The sequence below is a fragment of the Lissotriton helveticus genome, chromosome 7 (assembly GCF_964261635.1).
Source record: "Lissotriton helveticus chromosome 7, aLisHel1.1, whole genome shotgun sequence".
NCBI lineage: Eukaryota > Metazoa > Chordata > Amphibia > Caudata > Salamandridae > Lissotriton > Lissotriton helveticus.
In genome coordinates this window covers 1296273052-1296296723 of record NC_136068.1, presented here as the reverse complement: position 1 = coordinate 1296296723, position 23672 = coordinate 1296273052, and the positions used below count along the sequence as shown (strand labels likewise).

The following is a 23672-nucleotide window of genomic DNA, read 5'->3' as shown; positions in this document are numbered from 1 at the left end:
CCTAAACCACCTACTGGATCCAGACCGCAATCAATCGTTGCCAAAATCCTGAACTACAGGGACCGTGACGTGGCACTGCGCAAAGCCAGAGAACTGGGGAAACTGTCACACGAGGGTATGGACATCTCCATATACCCGGACTTTACCTCGGAGGTGCAGGAGACGCGAAAGAAATTTGCTACTGCAAAGCAGAATCTGAGAGAGATGAACATTCCTTACGCCATGCTATACACGGCCAGACTCAAGGTCACCATCAAAGGTAAGACGCAGATTTTCAATGAACCATCGGATGTGCAGAAGCTTCTCCAGCAGAAAGGACAATTGGGCGCGCGGAGGAGGTCTCCGAGAGGAGAACATGGGCATCAGTCCACAGTGTCGGATGTCGAATGACCTGGACTTACCAGACACACACTGGATGTTGCGAGACACAACTACATGCAGTGGAGAGAGACTATATCCAGAAGTCGATGGGCGACTGGAACTCGAATGCAGGACAATCCTGATATGCAAAGACAGATAAGTTGGCGGACGCTATGTCTAATTATAATTTAAATGCGCTACACTATGTAGCGAGTGCATTGTACATTGACTGTATTGGGCTGGCGCTTCTGCCTACATGGTTCCATACAAACTGAAGAATGTTGATGTTAATTGTTGAAGTGATGCTGTAACTGGGAGGGCGTAGTTCCATGTGGCCTAGGCTACAAGTAAGGGGAAGGCAGCTCTGGCCCTGTGCGTGAACCGCACTGATTGTTATATTCTTCCTTCTTTGTTTTCTTTTGAGGATATGTTGGCTATAGTTCAATGGGATAGTGGAGTGGAGTGGGAGGGGGAAGTAAGGGGTAAGCAGAAAACTCCGACAAGTGACACAATGGCAGACGGATTCATGACCGACACTAGCAGACACCATAGACGCATACATGGGACAACTAACGACTTAATAACAAATAGGTGACGCCTTAAAACAACGGAGCCCACTGGCGCTCCTCTCATGGAACGTAAGAGGCCTGCATAACCCACAGAAAATACGTAAGGTACTGGCATACCTGGACAGACACAAAATAGATGTGGCTTGTCTGCAGGAAACCCATCTTACTGACACTAGGGAAAAGCAAATCGGAGCGAAATGGGCCTCCTTCAGACTGACGTCCTATTCCTCCTACAATAGAGGTGTCCTGATATGGGTGAAACGCACAACACCATTTACGCTGATAAAATCTACAAGCGTCGATCAGGGACGCTATGTGACACTACAGGGAAATCATGGGGGCACAGTGTTGACCATAGTAAACGTATATGGCCCAAACACAGATGATCCCTTTTTTTATGCTAGAATTTGGACACAATTAAATGATTTCCAACCTGAAACTATCCTCTGGGGAGATGATTTCAATACATGCTTGGACCCCACATTGGATAGATCGACAGGACTAGATAGATATGGTAAACAGTCGGCTACGGTTATACGGTAAGGGATGGCGGACTGGGATTTAATAGACATATGGAGACAGAAACCCGGATAGGAGGGAAGGGACATGTTTCTCGTCAACACACCTCACGTGGTGTAGAATAGACTACTGGTTAGTAACACAGTATATATGCACGTGGAAAACTGAGGTGGCGCACCTGCCTAAGACATTATCTGACCCTGCACCAGTCCGAATTCAACTAGAAATCCCGACACACACTCAGAGACAATTTACATAGATGGCTGAGGCAGACAGCATTACAAGATCAGGTATTCCGTGAGGATCTCCGCCAGGCCATACTAACCTACTTTGAGCAAAACACCAGCTTTGTCCAGAGTACTAGGATCCTATGGGAGGCTTTCAAAGTCACTATACGGGGTCACTGTATAAGCGCACAGGCAGGCATATTGAAAGATATTCAGCGACAGCTAGAGAAAATTGAGACTGACATTAGCGAATTGGAGCGCAAATATGAAGAAACCCAAAATGACACGATATTGGCAGAAATTAGGAAACACGTTGATAAATACAATGAATATGCGGAGGATGAGGTTAAATTTATTTCACACAAATACATAGCTCGAAACTACGGTGAGGGAGGCAGGCCTGGCAGAGCACTGCCATATAAAATCAGACCCACTCATACCACGACATTTATCACGCAGATCCAAGACGAACAGGACAATCCAATATATGACACACCGACCACATTGACATGCTTCACTAAACATTACGCTCAATTATACACGGCCCGGATATCGGCCTCCACTTCAGATATGCGGGAATATCTGAATGACATAGAGTTGGCATGGTTATCTGACACTCACAGAAAATACTTCTGCCTCCCTATCTCTAAAGATGAAATAATAGACGCATTTAATTCTCTCCCCAATAATAAAGCTCCCGGACTTGATGGACTCCCGGGAGAGTTCTACAAGGAATACAGGGATATACTAGTCCCACATTTTGCAGAAATGCTTGAGGAAGCATATGAAGAGGGCGCGTTGCCGGCCACGCTAAGCGAGGCTCTTCTGATAGCACTCCCGAAACCAGGAAAGATCCCAAAGTATGCGACTCCTACAGGCCCCTATCCCTAATAAATATTGACGCAAAAATCTTAGCTAAAATAATTGCGAATAGAATACAACCACTTCTCTGTAATCTGTTACTACCGGACCAAGCAGGCTTCATGCCAACGCGATCTACTACTCACAACCTTCACACAATATTCTCGCTCTACCACCAATTGGACCCGGAGGTGCCAGCAGCTGCAGCCTTAATGGACGCCGATAAGGCATTTGACTCCGTGGAGTGGGCCTTTATGTTTGTCACTCTGCGTAAGATGGGATTCCCTGAACCATTTTTAAAATGGATCTCCCTACTCTACACGTTGCCCAAAGCACAAGTGAGGATAAATGAATCCACATCTGAACCCATAGTAATTACACGTGGTACTAGACAGGGATGCCCACTATAACCAATGCTTTTTGCGCTAATACTTGAGCCACTGGCTTGCAAAATTCGCCAAAAGCATTCTGCAACAGCTTTACAATTTGACCTCAGACCAATTGGTATAGCCCTATATGCAGATGACATGGTTCTGTATGCCACACATCTGGATAGGAATCTAAATCCACTCATCAGAGAATGTTAAGTATGAAAATTACGCTGGCCTCCGCATGAATTGGGATAAATCTGTTGTGATACCTTTTACCAAGAGCACATCGGAACCCGAGCTAGAATTCCCCCTGAATTGGCACACAGGCCTGGTTAAGTACCTAGGGATCTGGATACACAGAGATCCAGAGATAGTCAGTAGGGAAAACTATGGAAAAGCAATGGCAAGACTAGAGGACCAAATAGACAAGTGGATAAAGATGCCCTTTTCAATGGCGGACAGGATAGCTCTTCAGAAAATGATCATTTTGCCTAGGTTCCTGTATCTGTTCTGGAACATACTAATTTGGCTGAACCAGGCCTTCTTTGATATATTACGCTCTGCCCTTCAAAGACTAACATGGGCTGGTAAACAGGCTAGGGCAAGTTGGAAAGTACTTACACAACCATACCACCTGGGTGGGTTTGAGGCACCAGATTTTCAGTTATACTATCTTTGTGCGCAGGCACAACATGCACACTATTGGACGAAACCACACGCATACATACCGCACATTGCAGTGGATTAAGACCGCATTTCTCTTATGCCTCTGACAGTGCTACTAGCCGACCCAATTCGTTATTCGTCAGGAGACATGATACACACGGCTAAGTGCACCTCGAGAGCGTGGCACGCGCTGGCACACAGGGCACACAAGTTACCGATATATGCGCGTGTTCTACCCACGGCCAAACATCCCAACCTTACTGCAACTCAGGAACAGAAAATGCAAACGTTGCTAGCAGAGATGGGACTAAACACCATGAGTCAATTATTTCCCCATAACACATTTATTAAAAGGACGATGAAATGATGAAAAATGTTGCGTATTTACGACTGCGCACTGCTGTGAGGTTGTTTTATAGCGCCTTTCCGGCCGAGCCTGAACAATTGTCTACACTACAAACATTAACGGCTCCCACCCGAAAGAATTTGGTAACTCGACTTTATACAGCTGCTCAGAATGAACAGGCGGAAAAGCCTGAAGCAGCGCGAAGCAGATGGGAAAGGTCAATGGGTATCTCAATTGAAGAACATGACTGACAATACAGCTGTACACAACTCACGCTCCTTACGTCCAATTGTAACGTACGCATTATACATTTCAAGTTCATCCATCAACTGTATTATACACCAGCTAAGCTACACAGACTGGGCCTTAGAGACACGGACGCCTGCCTTAGGTGCAAAGCGCCAGGCGCGGACTTTTTACACGTATCATGGTCATGCCCAAGACTGCAGATATACTGGGACGAAGTCACTACCGCATTAACTGGTATGTTATCGGAACACATCCCAAACACCCCCTTGGTGTGCATATTGGGAGCTAAAAAACTTAAATACGCTAGACGCAGGAAATTCTTAGCTGTAGCTTTACTACTTGCAAAGAGACGCGTAGCGATCAGATGTGGGAGCAAAAGACCGCCAAGACTGAAAAACTGGATCAAAGATATGACCTATTGCAAAGAAACGTTAGAGACTTACGCGGAAGACATCCCACAAGCCTCCAGACCTAGAGACTTCTGGGAACCACTCGTGCAATATTTGCAAGACACTACCGAACCAGGGACATGAATTGACAATTACAACTGACATTGATGCTACAGGTCCTAGACGAGGACTTATGCAGGGTCGGACGGAGTGGGAGAAATGTAGAGACGCCAAAGTAAGGGGTTACGCAATTGTATAGAAACACTTCACTATCCATGGACATCAATAAGGAGAAACAGTTAATGATCATGTGTGTAACTTATATTGTAACCAATGAGCCTGAAAATTGTACGATGCTGTTTACTGTGTAACTGCTTGTCGGAAGAAAAAATAAAATACAAAAAAAAAAGAAATAGTACAGGAGGTGGTATTCTTTCTTAGGTATTTTTGGGAGCACTGACTATGAGAGGGTCATGAATTAGTGAGGCTTCTACCATAGACAGAAACGGGTGTGCAACCCATCCACTGTGAGCGATTGTAGGCACTTGTATGTGGATAAAGTAGTTCTGGGAGATTAAGCATTTGTATTCCAGATAAGCAAAATCGCAGCTCATGTTACTCCTTAAAATCAGATCAGTACTCTCCACAAACCAGGAACATAAAGCAAAAGATTGCAACAAAAATCTAAAAATATAGATGTACTTTCACCTCCACTTCGCTGCTGCTTTGGCCAGATCAATGCTATGAGCAGCAGTCGTTTTAGACCATAATGCAAGAAGTACTTTACTACAGGACTTGGGATTTAATTTGACGTAGGTGAATGCACCACAGGAGGTGATTGGATGGGGAGTCAAATGGGATATTATGATGCTGAAGTATTTGGGCATCAAGATCTATCACAGGTACAAAGATATTACAGAAAGATTTGTGGGGGGCGCTCTAAAGGCACTGAAGGGCAACGTCGCATTCTGGCGCATGCTGAATATCCCAATAATGATCAGAGTAGTGCTCTCTAAAATGGTGATTCTCCCCCACGTTTTGTATTTTATTATGAACCTCCCAATGTGGATTCCCGAGTCCTGGTTCCTGGTTCAGAGCCATGAACACCTTACTTGGAGAGCTGATCTGAGACTAAGGAAGGCTGAAGACATCTCTCCACCTATTACAATGCCCCTTCAAAGAGGGCAAAATGGAAGTCCTAGGTTTTGAGCTTCACTATGCTGCAGCACCAGTGCAGTGAGTGGCCTGAAACTCAGCATGAGAACACTTACAGCCATCCTTCTGGGGACAAGAATATAATATGTTGGTATCCAAACCTCCTCTCACAGCATTATAGTCGAGAAAACCTGGCAGAGACTGCTGTAAGCTCCAGCACTACCTCTGGTGGGTTTCCCCTCACCCATTGGAGAGTATTTTACAGCCCAGAGAATCGAGAGGTCGACGGAAACAGGGATACTCACTGTGGGTGATTACCATAATAATGGGGTGGTGTGCAGACTTGCCCCTCTAGTTGAAGAGGATGGCTTATCTGAGTCGCAGTTTCTAACTTACAACGCATTTGTTTGTGCACTGTCTCACTGGCAGGGGAAGGGCAAACAGAACTTCCCACACATGATGTTTTACGGGTATTTATAATGTTTGAGGAAGGGCGAAAGGTAATATCCTGGATATATAAAACTGCACTGTCCATGAGAATGGACACTATGGCAAAAGTGAGAACTTCATTGGAGGGGGCGAGTTGCTGGATAAAAAATGGACCACAGTCCTACAATATCCTCACAGGTGTCCAAGAACTACAGGTTCCGGTACACACAGCACAATTACCTTCATACCACCTATCTTAACACAGCACAGGTTAAACACAAGAGCAGGAACTGAAGATAAAATTTGCGCTTAGTGTTTGCTGATCGATGTAGACTTTATGCACATGGTCTGCAATTGCCCAGTTATTGCAGACTATTGACTGTAAGTAATGATCGACTTGGAGCACACTGTATGCATGACGAATTTAAATGAAATGGAAACATGCTTACTAGGCCTATACCCCCGTCCACAGAAACTGAATGTGGGCTCCATATTCCTTGGCCTGGAGCTAGTGATAGCGAAGTGAGCAATAGCAAAGCACTGGAGATCACGAGTGGGTCCTCCCCATAGCAGATGGAAGGCAGAAGTTGAGAGATGGGATATCATAGAGGAGTAGTCTTAACGGCTGAAGAAAGAAGAGGTGTGCGCAGGGGGATGTGCTGGCATTTTCCCATGGTTAAGAAGCATAAGTTGTGCGATGCACCTTTTGATTACAGAGAACATTTTTACTAGATTAAAAGAGACTAAATACTCGTTCAGAGAATGTGTGCTGGAATGGGTTGGGCATCACTTTTTTAAATGTATTTATTAAGTTGTGATTGAAACCCGAATTTCATCATAGCTAACAGGATAGACACTGTATCAAGAATGAGATACTGCAAGTTCGCCATGAGGAGTGGGCTGCTAAAGTGAAAGATATATGTATTAAACTACCAAAATATAGCTGCATGATAAGAAAATGTACAGATAAACGTTAAATTGTAAAAACAATAAAAATATATATTTTTTTAATTGAAAATAATTTGACATATGTGATGGCTAAGCTGAAGTATCAGTATATTATGCAGATGGAGGTGAGTGCAGTATTGAGCTCTTTTTTCTGCTAAGGCACTTGACTACAAGCAAACACCCCAAGTGCTCTAAGCCAGAGTGTGCCAGGCAGGATGCATTTGAGGCAGGGTTTAGATGTTCCCTTACTACTTAAATGGGTTCCATTTATATTTATTGTTTTGTTTTTGTGCAGAGCATTTGTCACAGTGACAATATTTTCACAATAAGTTTATTTTCTTTCCCCGCTGCAAACCCAAGAGTGGCCCTGCTTTTCTAGGCCTCCATGTTTTCCAGTCCCAAACAGATTTACACCTTTGCTTCCTGCAAGAGAAGATGCCATATATGTCTCCTCTGGAGGTGGTGATGTTTTTTGTGAGTTGAAGAACACTGTTTTATTGGTCCTAGAGAGATTGTTTGAAAGAATAATTTCAGCTCGGCCACTAGCCAAGCTAGTTCCTAAAGGGAGATGTATTCTTGAACTTACGCACGGTAAGTCTCCCTCTGTGGTACAGTGCGTCTCATTCTGAAGCTCCGTTCTGTATGGAGATTCCCAGGAAGTCTCTCCATTGACTACAGGACAAGCATGATTTCTCCCAGTTACGAAATGCAGGTCTGTTTAGAATTGATCTCCAGCCTAAATTGGTCCTGGAGAATACTCTCTGTCCTACTTGTGAGTAGCAGTTCACACGTATCGTATCTTTTCTTGTTTTCCTGAGAAAGGATGATAGGGCGACCTCCTCTAGCTATCTCGCTCCGTGCTCCAAGTTAACTGAGAGGAAAATGAGGTGCTGGGAAATGTCCTTAATACTACTTTGCATAGCAATATAAAAAGATAGGCAGAGATGGGGTACCTTGGCAGAAGAAAAAGCAAAATGTGGTTTGTGTGGAAAATGTACAAAGACTAACGAAACTCCGCACTAGATGCAAATACAGGCGCCTAGAAAAAAAATGGGAAAATGGCAAAAATTACTCGAACAACGTGGAGGAGGCACGAATGCTGAGACAAAATGAGGGTTTGAAATGGGCCCATTATATAGTGTGATAGTTCTGACTCTTGTCCACAAACCCTAGTGATGCTTTTTTTCGTAATTTATTAGAAAGTCATATACTTAAAATTGTACTTCAGGATGCATATTGCAATGTAATTCCTTCCTCCAGCCACTAGAGAACTCACTGACTAAATATATCTCTGTTTAGTCCTTCTTGATGTCTCACCTAAAACAGCGCACATGCGGTGTCGCTTGCAAAAGATATTGTATACAAGATGGGGATTGGAGCCCACGTATTGATTACCATTCATTGACTTCACTGTCACTCTTATTTGCTGCCTTCTAATTGGCTAACACGTGCCAGCTTCACTTCCTCTTCTTTTATATGGAGCATGGACCAAATACTAATTGCTTCATATTGATTACTGTTCTTCTGATGCTCGTGCTCTGATTGAGGTGCTATTTTCTTCTTCACCTGTCGTCCTTGTCTGTGTTTCTTCTTGCCCCCGCGCGCATGTTTCTTCTTTCCCTTTCAGCCCCTCCCATGTCAGTGATGCTTCTTCCCTCAAACCCCCACCCCACTTTCCTGTTGTCCATGTTTCTTCATATATCCCACCCCCTACCCTCCCATTGTCCTGTTGCTTCTTCCCTCCCTCCCTCAACCCTCCTGTTGTCTGTGTTGCTTCTTCCCTCCCACCCTCCCCCATTGTCTGTTACTGCCCCACCCACTATAAGAAAGAAAGCACTATGACACGCCTATCATTTTCTTTACTGTCTCTATGTCTCCCACCCCCATCCCATTGTCCTCTCACTCCCACCCTCCCTCCTGTTGTCAATGTTGCACTCCCACACTGCGCAATTAAGACCAAAAAAAGTACTTTAACGCACCCAGCACTGGCTGCTCCATAGCTTCTTTTAGTACTCTTCTGAGTCTATTGTTCTTTAAAAAAACAAAAAAATGTAAAGGGCTTTGAGCCCACTTCATCTTCACTCTCATTTCCTTGCTTCTCATAGATCAGCGGGTCCTGAGCTCACTTCCTCTTCTGAGTTTCTCCTTTCAAGTTCCTCCCTAAAGTAGATTCGACATTGCATGTGAATCAAACAATTGAGCTACCAGTTGTTTTTTTTTGCAGAGTTTTATATAGCGCGAACTAGAACCGAACCGAATCAGTTATCAGAGCGCTTTACATAGCACCAGTTACGTTACATGAGGACACACTTTCATTTTAGGCACGGGGAGATTAAGTGATTTGCCCAGAATCAGAGGGGGTTTTTGGCGTCGTTACAGAGACTCGAACCCAGATCCCCAGGTCCGAGGTCGAGCGCCTTAGCCGTTAGGCCAACCCCTCTCCCCCTCTACCAGTGTTCTTTCCTAAACCAGATTCAGTAGCAGAAAGAGCTCTACACATCCTCAATGTTAAAAGCGCTTTCATATATGACATTGGAAAGACTAAACCTTTTCACAAAACACAACAACTTTTTGTTTCATTTGTAAACCCATAAAAAGGTTCCCATATTTCCAAAGCCGGAATCGAAGAAAGCTAAGTGATCACTATCTGTAACCCCGCAACCTCCTGCACACTCAAGAAAGGCGCCTCCATGGCTTTTCTAGGAAGCATCCCATTAGCAGATATCTGTAAACTAGCTTCATGGAATAATCCACATGCAAACACAAAACACTATTTTGTTGATGTCTTAGCTCATCAACAAGCTAGAGTCGATGAACCTGTAGTACGGACCCTTTTTCAAATATCTACGTCAACCACTCGCTAACCACCACTTTTGGGGAACACTGCTTTACATTCTATGCTAAACATATGTATCTGCGGCCAACACATGCTACGAACGGAATATGTTACTTACTCTGTAAGCATCTATTCGTAGCGGGTAGTGCCGTAGGTTCATATAGACCCACCCTCTTGCCCGGAAGCAACTGGCTGACGTATTAACTTCTCTACTAAAATACTCAAACTTATCTTAACTTTAATCGCATGCTCATCCTTTCTGTCACTATAATTCTCCTGTCCTAAGCTTGCACGATGAGCCAAAAAACTATCTAACAAAGGGGCCGATGAACGTGCGCAGTACAGACTATTGGAGAAGTCACATTACCCTGCGACTCGAAAGACTTCTTTGAAGAAAAACACGTTGCAAATGTCCGACCCCAACACTAATGGCAGAAGTATGCTAAGCCTATGAATCTACGGCCCTACACTCTACAAATAGATCCTTACAGGGTACGTAACATATTCCATATAAACCGTAATCTTTTGATTGCATTGTTTATCGGTCAATAGCGTTGAAAAGCGTGAGTTATGTCTTACATATTCCCAGTTACACTAGTTTACATCGATTTGCCAGTTCAAGTCTGCGCAAATTAATGCCTAGGAGAAACTGCGACTAACAGCATGACTATTGGCCCCCCTTATACTGCAGGCATTCTCTGGGTGAGACTCTCCCCCTTGACCTGACCACTGCATTTACATGAACACTTGTGGCAACAGTCCTCTTTTTGTTTTCAAGGATGTGCTCACAGCTTCATGGCTATGTCAATCCGTGAAGCATGCGCATGTAAACTGTATGTGGGAAAGATGGCGCCCTCCAGTAGCAGTATGTTGAAGAGGTACTTGCTTTTGCTGGCACAGGAGAACATTGAGTTCAGGCTGCCAGTGAGTGACAGGCAGCACATTAGATGGCTACCTGTACTTGCACTTAACACCTCATCAACATTAGGTGCAAATTTCATTAAGCGTTATCATTTTTGCGTTTGTTTTAATCAAAACCACTTGCATTCTGGCTCTCTTTTAATATCCATGACCTGAAAAATCAGTATACAAAGCATTGTTAGTTAAAATGCACTGGCGGATGGTGTCGAACATAATGGGACTACTTTGCCATCGATATTTAATCACTTTATTTTCTGGAGGAAGCTTTGTGGACTGCTATGCAACCCCAGCAGTACTTGAAATGGAAATAACTACCATTGGCCAAGCCAATAGGTCTCGCATATTGGAGAGCCATTGGTTTTGTCAGTGTGTTTTAGCCATGTTGTACAGCAGCGCGCCAGCTGTGTATCATGGCTGAAATGAAAGAAAACAAAGCTCTATGATACGGTTAGGGCTGGCTACATCATAGCACCTTTTTTCTTTACTTTTAGCCTTGCTGCACAGCAGCAACACTGCTGTACAACATGCTAAACAAAACCTTGACAAAGCCAATAGCGCTGGCATAGGCGAGACCTATTGGCTTTGCCAGTGCATTTCCTTTTTTTCCTGTTTCAAAGAAAAATGGCATCAAAAGGTAAGGGGGCTGCCTAAAGGTAAGCAGGATACTTCTGCCATACAGCCAGGGGTGAAAAGGACAAAAGGGTTGAGAACAGACCAGCCCCCTGACGGCAGCAATATCATCGAAGCGTATAAGATTGCCACTGAGCTCTAGGGCTAACAGTAAATTGGACTGCCATCGAGGGGACAGATGTGCACTCCTTTTCCTGCAGGCGCTGGGGCTTCAGCATTGTACAGAACTTGCATCGAGCACTAAGGCTAGGAGCACTACCATCGAGCCTCAAGGCCAGCAGCATGCACCACTGCCTTCAAGCTACAAGACGTATCTTGCTATTCGTGCCTCTTTATAGTAGTAGTAGTCGTATTTTTCTTTCATCAGATCAATAAATTCCCTCACCTATTGCATGGTTTTTACGTAAAGAAGGGAGGATTTTACCCATCCTGTTCTTTTTCATTCTCTTCCCTCTAGGCGCTGAATCCTCCGCAGGTGACATTTGATGCAGAGAAAGGCTCTCTATGGACACTGTTACTCACTAACCCAGGTCTGTATGCACTAACAGAATTATAAAGCTTGTCGACTATGAACATGTAAAATCCACCTGGGCATGGAGGAACTCCCTCAATGCCCTGCATGTGGAAATTCACTAACCCCCTGCCCTCTTTACTCGCACGTACATAGACTTAACATGTCTGCTGTACATATCTCTATACACCTACACACTTGCGAATACCACACAACCCCGTCTACTGCGCTCACACATGCCTTGGTTTCCCTAGCTGTCCCCTGTATCCTCTTCCACTGCTAATAGATGTCTGTAGCTATCCTTCAGTGGGTTACTTAACTCGGTGCATCTTCACTTATGGACACAGATCCTGTGACATGTATATGTTTATTCTGCACTCACACCCACGGCACTTCAACACTCTGCTTTGAAAAAATTTTTGTCAGCCTAACTATTGTGTACAGATATACATATGTACATAATATGTATGTAGATATGTCCATGTATGTGTTATTGTCTCTTTTTGATAACATTTAACTGCCAGCACACAATATAGTATACATTAATATGCAAGTGAGACAATAGTTCGTCCTACCCCTTCACAGAAGTCGCTCTGAAATGCATTATTATTCAGTTGTAATGTCGTGTTCTCCTCTTTCATCCCCGGAAATCACTTTTTCCCTCTCATTAATCGTGTCTTCCCTCTGCCCTATTAATGTTGGTCTCTTTTAGAATCAGTGATTCCTTCTGCTCCCTGCCAACCAGGTAGTGTCCCGGTCGTTTGTACCCTTGTCCCCAAGCCCCCTCTCCTTTCCCCTCATTAGAACCAGGCTGCGTATTGAGCCCGACTATTTGTACCCGCAGGACCTCTTCTGTCAGCCTCATGAATGCCCTGGTCTCTCCTGTCCTTCTCCGCTAGTGCTGTAGACCTACCTTAGTGCGCGTGTCTCCTCTCCTCTACCTTACAGTAAGAGTCTCTTCCACTACTCCTTGGTGCCAGGGTCCCTTCTGCCACTTATTGCTGTCTTGAGTCCCTCTTCCCCGACCTCTCTAAAGACAGCCTTTCTTCTGCTCCACACCCATCAGTGCCATGGCTTACTCCTCACCCCCCTCCTCAGTACCATAGTTGGTTATAGTTCCACCCCTTTTGGTAATGGAGACCCTTCTACTCGACACATAAGAACAAGGTAATTTCTACTCTGTTGGTGCCCTCATATTTTTTGCCATCACCCTCTTCATTAGTGCTGGATCTTTTAACTGCACACCGTCGGGGTAGTCACCTTCCCGTATCTTGACCAGTACCACGGTTATTTCTACATCACCACCACCTTAGTGCCACTTCCCCATAGACTCTGTGTTCTTACCTTAAGCTAAAAGAGGGCCCCTTCCACCTCCTCTTATTAGATCCTTAGTGTCTGACACACCGGCACTATTAGTGCAGGGATTAATTTTCCCCTTCCCTAGTCATATCTGCATTTCTACCCCAACCTTACCATTGCCAATACCCCCTTGTCATTATTGGCATGAGCCAGTATCCCTCACATTGGTGGTGACACCTGTCCTACCCCCTTCTCCGTAAGTGCCAGTGTCTCATTTATTCCTCGCCATTAGGGTCTTTTACTCTCGTCCTCGTTAGTGGTAGACTGTAGCCACCTGGTGCAAGCAGTTTTTGACTTAAAAAAAGCCCAGCATGCAATTCTTTTGAAAAATTGCACACATCTTACAGATATGTCTTTATGTGAGAAAATTGTGCAGAATCCTTTAACAATGCACATCATTTATTTTAAAAATGCATAGATTATCACGGACATGGTTGTTTTGAAAAACATTAGCTAGTTATTTAAAGGTTCAGGAGACAGACATTTCAGAATGTGTACAGTCTTTTAATACAATTTGCAAAGCTATTTAGGTTTACAAAATAAATTTTATAAAGTGGAGAATTCTTTAAAAGAAGGCCTTCACGCAGTGCCCACCATTTCTAACAAAATGAAGCACTAACTTTTCTTGTCATAGTAGAGATGAAGGGCCATACTTGTTCAGAGATGAAGCTACACATGTAACTCTTTCTTTGTTCATAACCCTGAGTTCTCTGCCACACACTTGGACTGTTTGCTCCTGTTGTTTCAAGTGGTTTCTGTTTTGTTTTATATGCAGACGGGCACCTGCAAGAGACGAATGCAGAATATGTGCACTGGCTTCTGTGAGTACTGATCTGGGTGTTGTTTATGCATTTGTCATGGGGTTGGGTGGTTGTGGGCCTTGACTGATGTGAATATTGTTGGCAGGGAAGTGCATGTATAGCACTTGAGTTTCAAACTAGCTTGCCTGTCCTGTCTAGCCTTGCCTGAGAGGACTCATGTTTACATGCATCTCATTTCTTCACTTGGATTCTGACTTCTATCATTTGTGGCTGCTGAGGTCTCATAATCTTTCAATTTTCCTGCAGGGGAAACATTCCTGAGAATCAAGTGTTGTCCGGAGAGGAAGTTTGCCACTATTTTCCCCCTTTCCCAGCAAAAGGAACTGGGTTTCACCGTCACATCTTTATACTCTTCAAACAGGAGCGGAGAATCGATTTCAAGGATGACATCCGACCAGTGCCCTGGTTAGTTTGGCCTATGCCTCCGAGAATTGGCAATTGTTCCAGTTTCTGCTGTTTCCAGGATCTCGGTCCGTTGAAACATGCAGGCGGTGCTGATCCCCATGAGCGCACAGCGTGGCTGGAACCCTTAACGTGTGCACTGATACTGAGGCATCTGATATACAGAGCCTTGTTCTTGTCTTCAAAGATCATGCCACTAAGAGAGCCCAACAAATGAAGCATTCACCACTGACATCTGATGCAGTTTTCAGGTTAAAATCCCTTTAGGGTTGTCACATAGTTTCATCTGGAAAAAGCCAATAAAATGAATTCTGAGTAGGGTAATAACACGGTTATTTCCTTGAATTAGAGCTATGTTGAAGAAATTTGCACATATATGTTGTTTTTGTGATGAGTTAGATGAGTTGTTACTCTTCACCATTTGGTTTCCCCTCCTTCTCAATCTGGCTTTTTTTTAACTGTCGCTTTCATGTGAAGTGTGGAATAGTTTTATGTCTGAAGCAAAGGATTGTGGATGATTTGTTTGTTTTTGATGAATGGCCAGTGTCTTTAGATACATCCAGTCAATGGGTGCTTCTTGGCGTGTTTGGGGAGAGCCCTTGGGGCTTGTTGACCATACAGTCTGTGGATATAATTAGATATCCTATGCACGTTCTAGAAGAGAGGTTGCTTGTTGTGTTAAAAGACATTTTCTAGTAGTTGTATGTAAAGATATTAAAGAAAAAGGGGACATATGGAGCATAGAGGGACCACATAAGGTATTTTAATTGGACATGAGATATAATAACACATTTCATGCATTAGGAACTGTCTAAAAGATAGTACTTGCACCACTTAAGCTCTGTTCCTTCAATTTCAAGAAGATCGGTTAGGAGTGCTTTGTGGTCAGCAGTATTAAAGGCCACTGATAAGTTAAAAAGGATCAGAATGCAGGCATTTGCCTCGACCAAAATTTAAGGATCTTTTCTATGGTTTTGAGAACAGTTTTTTCTGTTCTGTGTGCAGATCAGAAACTAGACTGGAAATATAAAAGATTATTGTTACTTGGGAATTCTTCCAGTTGGTTGACAACACATTTTCTCAGAATCTTGGAGTGGACAGGGAAGCTGCAATGGCACTTTAAGTTGTCCAGCATTTACTCTTTTGAGAAGAGGGCAAACATAACCCACTGGAAGTCACTCTGTGTGAGTGCATTGCTTCAGAGAGGACTTCATGATTTGTAGCTCCAGAAGGGAGAGGGCATTAGCGTTCCTTAAAAAAAATACAGATGTGACATCCATTCTTGGAGTGTGTCCGATGCGCTAAGAGCTGACCATCGCTATTCTTAAGGAGGTAGGAATTTGTTCATGAGGAATCTTTTTGCTTCCAGTTTGAAAGCAACCTTGGAGGAGATTCTCCGGATTTCCGGTGGAAGAGAGTTCCACATTTTTGGGGCAGAGACTGAGAACGCTCGTTGACAAGTTCTCTTTTTACGGAAGATCTTGGGTTTCAGGAGGAAGGAATTTGCACTCCTTGACGGTTTCCCCCCTCCGGATAATTTTAACTTTTGCGCCAGGTAATTGGGGGTTTTGAAGTGGAGGGCTTTGTGCGATAAGCATGCAATCTTTAGTTGAATTCTAGCTCCGTAGGGCAGTCAGTTTAGAGATTTTAGGACCGGGGAGATGTGGGCATTTCGCTTGGTGCCCGTAATCAGTCTGGCCGCGGCGTTCAATGAAGCCTTTAGCAGAGCCAAAGTGCATTTGGGGAGGCCGCATAACGTAGCACTGCCATAGTCAAGCCTCTGTAGTACCAGCGCTTGGACCACCTGCTTGAAGTCGGCTTGAGGTAAGAAAGGTTTGAGATTCCTGAGAGTTCTCAGAAGGTGGTTAGCTCCCTTGCTTACGTTGCTGATGTGGGCCTTCATATTTAGTTGTTTGTCCAATGTGTATCCTAGCGATTTGGCTGAGTCAATAATGCTGGGGTGGGGGGGGGGGCAGTTGAAGGCTGTGAGTTTGTTTATCCACAGGTCAATGGTAGGAGTGTGTTTCGGGGGAGAGATGAGGAGAAATTCTGTTTTGGTGGTGTTTAGCAGGAGGTGGTTCTCAGTTAGCCAAATTTGAGTAGTCAATAGGGTGGAATTGAGTGAAGTGATGTTGTCAGGGGAGGAGATTTTCAGGTAGAGTTGGGTGTCGTCTGCATACATATGGAATCGAATTTCCAAGGATTTTGGTTCCAGAAACAAATTGAAGAGAATGGGAGATAAGGAGGATCCTTGTGGAACCCCCATGGTAACTAGGGATGGGTGGGAGAGAGAGTGGTTCGCCTTAACTCTTTGGGATCTGTGCTGGAGGAAGGACGAAAACCATTGCAGCACCTGCCCAGAGATGCCCATTCTTTGCTCCAGAATTTCTAGGAGTTTGTCGTGATTGACTTTGTCAAAGGCAGAGGAGAGGTCGAGTAGGATAAGGAGACAAGATTAATTTTTGTCCAGCATTATTAGGATGTCATCCATGACCTGAGTGAGAGCCGATTCAATGCTGTGCCCACTACTAAAGCCCGATTGGTGTTGGTCCAGGAGATCGAAGTTTTCGATGTGTGCACATAATTGAGATTGGACGCATTTTTCCAAGAGTTTGGCTAGTGTGGGGATGCTGGAAATGGGGCGGAAGTTGTTAAGATCTGCACTGTCTGCTGTAGGTTTTTTAAAAATAGGTGTTACCTGGGCCTCTTTTAGATAGTCTGGGATCGTTCCCTGTGAAAGAGAGGCGTTGACGATCTTTGTCCAGATTGGGGAGATAGAATCTTTAATTGCTTTGAAGATGGTGGGAGGTAAAGGGTCATTGAAGTGATTAGATGGGTTGATACTCCAAAGGGCCTTATTGATTTAATTTTCGTTCAGGATGGTGAAGGTGTCCCAGGAAGCGTTGTGCTTGATACCTCTGCTAAGAGGAGCGGCTTTATCTTAGATATTTTTGAGGGTGCATTTTTTTGCTGGAGTGGTGCAATATCGTCCATGATGTTGGAGATAGAAGAGTTATAGAAATCTGTAAGTGCCTGTACTTCAGCTAAGTCTCTTTGGAGAGAGAGGGCACACTACAGCGGGTTGCTAGGTCAGCTGTGTTGATGTCTCTGAAGTCTCTTCTCCAGCTCTTTGGTTTAGGAATTTGAGATTTAATCCGAGATACCTCCAAGTTGATATGGAAGGAAATGACGTGATGGTCAGACCAATCTCAGGGTATGATGGAGTTCAAAGTTATAGACTGACCTTTGGAGATGATTAGGTCTAGAATTTCTCCCTTTTTAAGGGTAGGTTGGTCGCAATGTTGAACCAAATTGTGATCCTTCAAGAAGGAGTTGAAGCATGCTACAGCTTGGTTGTTAGGATTTGACCAATGAAGGTTAAAGTCTCCCAAGTAGATTTGAGGCTGCATTGAATCCACATTGTTAGCTATGATTTCCATCAATTGTTCAATGAATGGTAGATTGTCGCCCAAGGGGTGATAGAATGTATTGCAGTTGCAGACCAGCTGCTTGTTACTGGAAATGTTGAGGCAAAGGTATTGGCAGAATGATGGGGAAGAGGAATCTGAGAGGGAGATCGCAAGTGTCCTATGTATACAGGCTAGGCCACCTCCTATTTTCGTAACTCTGTCCAGACGAATTATGTCATGGGAGGGGGGCACCAAGAGGTCTAGAATCCGAGTGGACGAAGGGGTGAGCCAAGTTTCTGTGAGGATAATGATGCCTAACTCATTATGATGTATGAGGTCGAAGATCTCAGAGGCATGTTTGTTGGCAGATCTGCAGTTAAGTAGTATGCATTTGAGTGAAGTCGGAATATGGGGGGAAGGAGGCTGAATGATGTTCACTCTCTTGAGGTTGTCATTATTGATGACTCTGCGGCTATGAAGGGGTTCTCTGTTCGGGTTAGAGTGAATTGTTTGAATTATTCCCATTATACTTGAGTTGGAGTCCGTGTTTGAGTATGCATGCCCTGTCAGTGAGCATCTTGTCTTCAGGTGTATTCAAGCAGTATAAGGCTGAGTCGGTGAATATGGTAATAGCCAATCCCTTCTGCAGGTCAATTGATGCTGTGTTATGGAGCATTGTGATTTGTATTTTGTTTCGGATTGGTTGTGTCGAGTAAAAAGGTGGCAAGTTTGGTGCCCCTTAGAATTAGCAGTTTGGATCAGTACAGATCATTAGATCTAAAATTTGGTTTAATTCATCATGCAACTTTATTTTACATGTATTACATGATCATCATTGTATTTGAAGTCTGTTAATATATAGTTCGTATATTTATAGTCCTTTCACAGTAGTTGTTGGGGAGATTTTATGGTTGTTGTTTGCTCCATTTTTCTGTCAACCACCTTTGAGTTGGTTATGTCAGTTGTTTAACCAGGAGACATCTGGTGTTTTTTCAGTTCTTTTTTGCTTTAGGTTTGGTTGCATTTTTGTGGATCACAAGTGAGTTGAGCTAGGAACACGAGTATTTATCAATCATCACAAACACTGACGATGTTCTTGATTGCCCCTACGGTCAAACACCTGGTGACAAATCTTTACATCTCAGTGCACTGGGCGAGAGTACAGTGGGGCCAAGACTTAGGGAGAACTATTATGAAAAAGTAATGGGCATACTGCTGTGGTCAAGAGGGGGAGCTGTCTCCCAGTGACATGTTGCGTCTTGTTCATTTTAACTATATCCACAGAGTATACCACACCCCTGAAAAACTTTATGAATACAAGCTGAAAGCGCACTCTTGCTGTGCCAGATGTGGTGCTCCAGAGGCGGACGTCTTACATCTTGTGTGGTGGTGCTCGGCAATAGCTGAATACTGGTGTACAGTGGGTGACTTGCTCACACATATGATTTAAGAAAACTTCACGTCAACTCAGTTGATTGCCCTCTTGGGATATACTAAAGACGCTCTTGGGATATACTAAAGGTGTACCGTGTGCTGTGCACTCCTTTACATCGTTGTCACTGTTGGCCAAGAGACGAATGTCTTGTGTGTGGAGTGAAGACTGTAGACCGAGGGTGCATGAATGGCTGAGGGATATGTCCTATTGCAACAAATATAACTTTAAAATTCCATGGCTCTCCCGACTCTGCGTCCCAGGAGTATCTGGGACCCCCTGCAACCTTGCATCTTAAATCAAAATATTGGGAACATTGAGGCTGACAGAGGTGAGGAGCTTTGATTAAGTAGAACTATACATGTGCCTGCATATTAGGCATTGATTGTAAACCTTGAGCACAGGGCGAGCCGTGATGCTGAGAACAGAGCTACCAGCATTCATACTCCGGGACTTCTTTTAAATACATTACTACGTTGATGCCACTGATCTCTGGCTGCGATATAATGCTGGGCTGTCTCTGTTTCTGTTTGAGTTGTACGACTATTTAAACTCAATAAATAAATAAATAAATAATATATTTCAACGTGGCTAGCATGCTTACTTAGTCTTAGCTGCTGTGGTGTGAAGTACAATTGAAGAGAAGCATACTAGACATTTTCAGTTGTTTAGGAGCACATCCTCTGGCTTGTGATTTTGTTTTGGTCCTTATTTAGAGTTTTTGTTTAGTGTAGGGAGGTTGATGTAAGAGTCAGGTTTTAAGTGTTAACAAAATATTTAGCAGTTTATTTTGGGAGGGAGGTTCAGCATTTGAAAGCCTTAACATTTAATGTGTTTCCACTGCATGTGCTCTGTTGCTGCGTTTATTGAGACTGCTGATAATAGTCTGTGTGGTAAAGTGAGTGTGTGGTGATTGCTGAAAACTATCTATTTGTGCTAGAGAACCTATGAGGTAGGTGGGGTGGAGAGAGAATACATGGCCTGACTGTGGTCACCTGTCTCTGGATGAAACTGCTCAAAACGTTGCTAAGATATGTCTGATCAGGTCAATCTATATTTTGCTGCAGTCTGTCTTGAGTTGAGGCTGGCTGCAAATTAACTGTGACCATTTGTCTCTAGGGGAGACTGTCCATTATGTAGTTGTAGTCACTTGTCTGTGGATGAGACCATTCATGGTACGGTTGACGTTACCTGCCTTAAGGTGAGGCCATGGAGCTGTAAATGCTTAGTGCCCCTAATCTTTGGGTGAGAAAGTCCATGGAGGGGAGGGGGGTGATAGTCCATTTGACCTGTGCAATCTCCTCTTGGCTGTATAGATGCTTCTAAGGTCAGGCACACGGTATGGACACATTTTCTATGTGGGTGATATTGTGCAGTGACATCTTGTGGGTGGGTGGCACTCTGCTACAAGTGTTGAGGTCAACTAGTGTTCTTTAATTGATTTTTGATTGAAATGGTCAGTGCTGACGTGTTATTTTCTTTTCTTTTTTTAGTCATAGCCTCCGGAAGAGAACTTTCAAAACATTGGATTTCTACAGGAAGCACCAAGATGACATGACCCCAGCTGGTCTGGCCTTCTTCCAGTGTCAGTGGGAGGAGTCTGTGACCCATGTATACCACCACATGTTAAGTAAGGATGCTAAAAAGGAACTATGAGATTTCATTAAGTGGGTGCACAACAACAAAACATTGGATTGGAAGAATGAAGGCGCGGTCTGATTAGGAAGCATATTATTGGAGGAATGGGGAAAAGGAGCTTAGTGAGGAAAACCAGGAGAAAGGGGCGGTGAATAAGAAAGTATGAGAGCGAAGAAATTGAGAAAAGGAAAACTAAGAACATAACATGGGTTTGAGAGTATGCAGAAATGTATGCTTGGCAAGAATGGATAAAGGGTTCTAAGGAATAAAAAAAAAATTAAGACTTTTGGATAAGAAATGAAGATCTTTATAATATATATCAAATTAATTTCCTGTTTAATCACTCAGTTGAGAAACAAAGTATCTACTGGCTGATGTGTGCAAAAATGATAGTTTCTGGAGTCTTTTGTGTGTTGTGCATGCTTGGACACGAAACTTCTTTCCTCAACCTTCTGTCTCCTCTTCCCCTCAGATATGAAGGAGCCAATCTTTGAGTTTGAGCACCCACCTGTCTATCACCCGCCTCAAGTCAAGTTTCCCCATGGTCAGCCACTGAGATACCTTGACCGTTACCGGGACAGCGAAGAGCCTACCTACGGCATCTACTGATTAGGGACCTAACTCCTTCAGAGGATGAACAACCTACCAGAGAACAAGCAGCTCCTGGAATACACACCAGCAGATCTGCTGTGTGTGTAGAAACAATGGGGATAATAACAGAAACAAAGGGGAAGGAGTTTTGAGTGTACAAGTGAACTGTACATTTCCGAATAATTTGTTATCTGTCATATATGCATATTTATATAAAAGCTCCCCAAGATGGAATCTGCCATTTTTATGTAGCCAAGAGGCCCACATTTGATGTATGAGTTTATTTGCAAGCTTTCCCGACACCCTAAGTTCTATTTATTCTGTACAGGAAATAGTGAGTGTACATGAATAGTGACTATCAGCTTTGTTGTTAGAGATTTTATATTGCTGACTCACTTCTGCCCAGATCTTAGAAACATCTGCAGAACAAGATGTGGTGCAGCACTTTTTTTCAGTTAAAGCTGAGAAGTGTCTCTGACTTGCATGTTTAATGGCGCTGTGATACTGTAAATGTACCCAAAGCGAGCTATACCAGGGGAATGGAGTTTGTTTGAATAGAAATGCCAATCAGCCTTAACCCTTCTTTTTGTGAATGAACTTTTCTTTTTGTACAAAAGATCAAAATAATAAAGTGTTCAAGTAATTGGAGTTCGTGGACCTCCATGAAATGTTTATCCTTTTCAGAGGACCGCTGCAAGAGATCGTTCTTTGTTTTGTCATCATAAATGTCCGAGTGGACTATGCAGGCTTGATGGGTGGGTTATCCGTAATGAAGTACTATTTGTCTAGTGCATTATCCGTACTGATGGTCTAGGTGTTCCACTGCAGCTGACACTGGCTTCTTGATGATTTAGTGTGTTAGAGCAGAAGTATAGTTGCCTCCAGGTCTCTGATGGGAGCTCTTCACAAAGACATAGACTTCACTAAAAGACTGCAAATGCCCCATGGAGGTTTGAAGGGAAGGAGTCTCCAGCTTGAGCAGGTGGGCGGGTGGCCCCTGTTAGTTCACTCTTTTATTTTTATCAGTTTTACATTTGTGTTTATTTTTCAGTAGAATTGTGAGGTCTGTTTGGATTGGTTAGTCTGATGATGCAAGCACTGATAGCGTTCTCTGTCCACCAAATATCTAGGAAAGGCAAGAACACCCCTTCATCCACCATCTAAAGACTGACCAGGCCAAATACAAATGCAGGTTCCTGCTAAGTTCACGTAATTAAGGCTTAACAACAGTGCTCTAAGTGGGCCAGAGCCTGCCACGGCGGGCCCTGGCAAAGCCAAATAATGGACCTTGAACCAGGAACCTATGGGACCCTCTATTTTAGTCATTCACCAGCTAGAAGAGGAAAAAAACATACCTTCCTGCCCGTCGCGTGCTATTACTGCAACACAATGTCACAGACGTCCCATTTGTGACACGGGGACTAAATGGCAGGTGGCTACGGTTTACCATTAGTGCTCCAGAACCTAAAGCATTTAATTTCAACTGAATAACTAATGTAGAGCCACTTACTTTTAAACACATCCTGTCAAGAGCATTTGTTTCATATCCCTGTAGTTGGAGTTAATTGTGCCTGGTTTGGTGCCAGTGAATCCAGTGACACCTGAAGGTTAGCTGACAAAGCTGGCTGTGCTAGGGCTTGACATGTTCACCTGTAGATTACGAGACATCTGCAACAGTGCTTGAGAGCACAGGATACGTAGCTGCAAGGCACAAAGGTTAGAAAGGATTTTACAGGGCCTTCTACCAAACCGGATGAACTGTGAGCGGTACAGAATGCTGAAAAATCTTCATAGGTTTTCTGCCTTCTAGGCACCGAACTGTCTTATTTCGAGTGATGCTTATGCTACTTGAGTAGAAAACACTGGAAGTCACCTCTCGTCACAAGCCGGAAAAAAAAGATGTTTAGCAAGCGAGTTAAAAGCTCATGATTGGCATTTATTGGGACCCGCACATCAGTAGACTGAATCGCTTCTCATCGCACATTTCAGATGCATCGTGCCAAACAAAAGAATTCAAGGCTTACTTCCAGTC

The 23672-nt window shown here is 43.7% G+C and overlaps 1 protein-coding gene across 1 annotated transcript in view; it reads left to right on the top strand.

Annotated features, from left to right (window-relative positions):
• The window catches only part of MRPL38 (mitochondrial ribosomal protein L38), a 64842-nt gene extending 42554 nt beyond the window's left edge, over nt 1-22288 (top strand). The window contains exons 5-9 of the mRNA XM_078654556.1: nt 11934-12006; nt 14122-14167; nt 14414-14572; nt 20905-21041; nt 21522-22288. Of these exons, the coding sequence (XP_078510682.1) occupies nt 11934-12006; nt 14122-14167; nt 14414-14572; nt 20905-21041; nt 21522-21658 (552 nt within the window). The 3' untranslated portion in view covers nt 21659-22288. The remainder of the gene's footprint in view (nt 1-11933; nt 12007-14121; nt 14168-14413; nt 14573-20904; nt 21042-21521) is intronic.
• The last annotated feature ends 1384 nt before the right edge of the window (nt 22289-23672 follow it).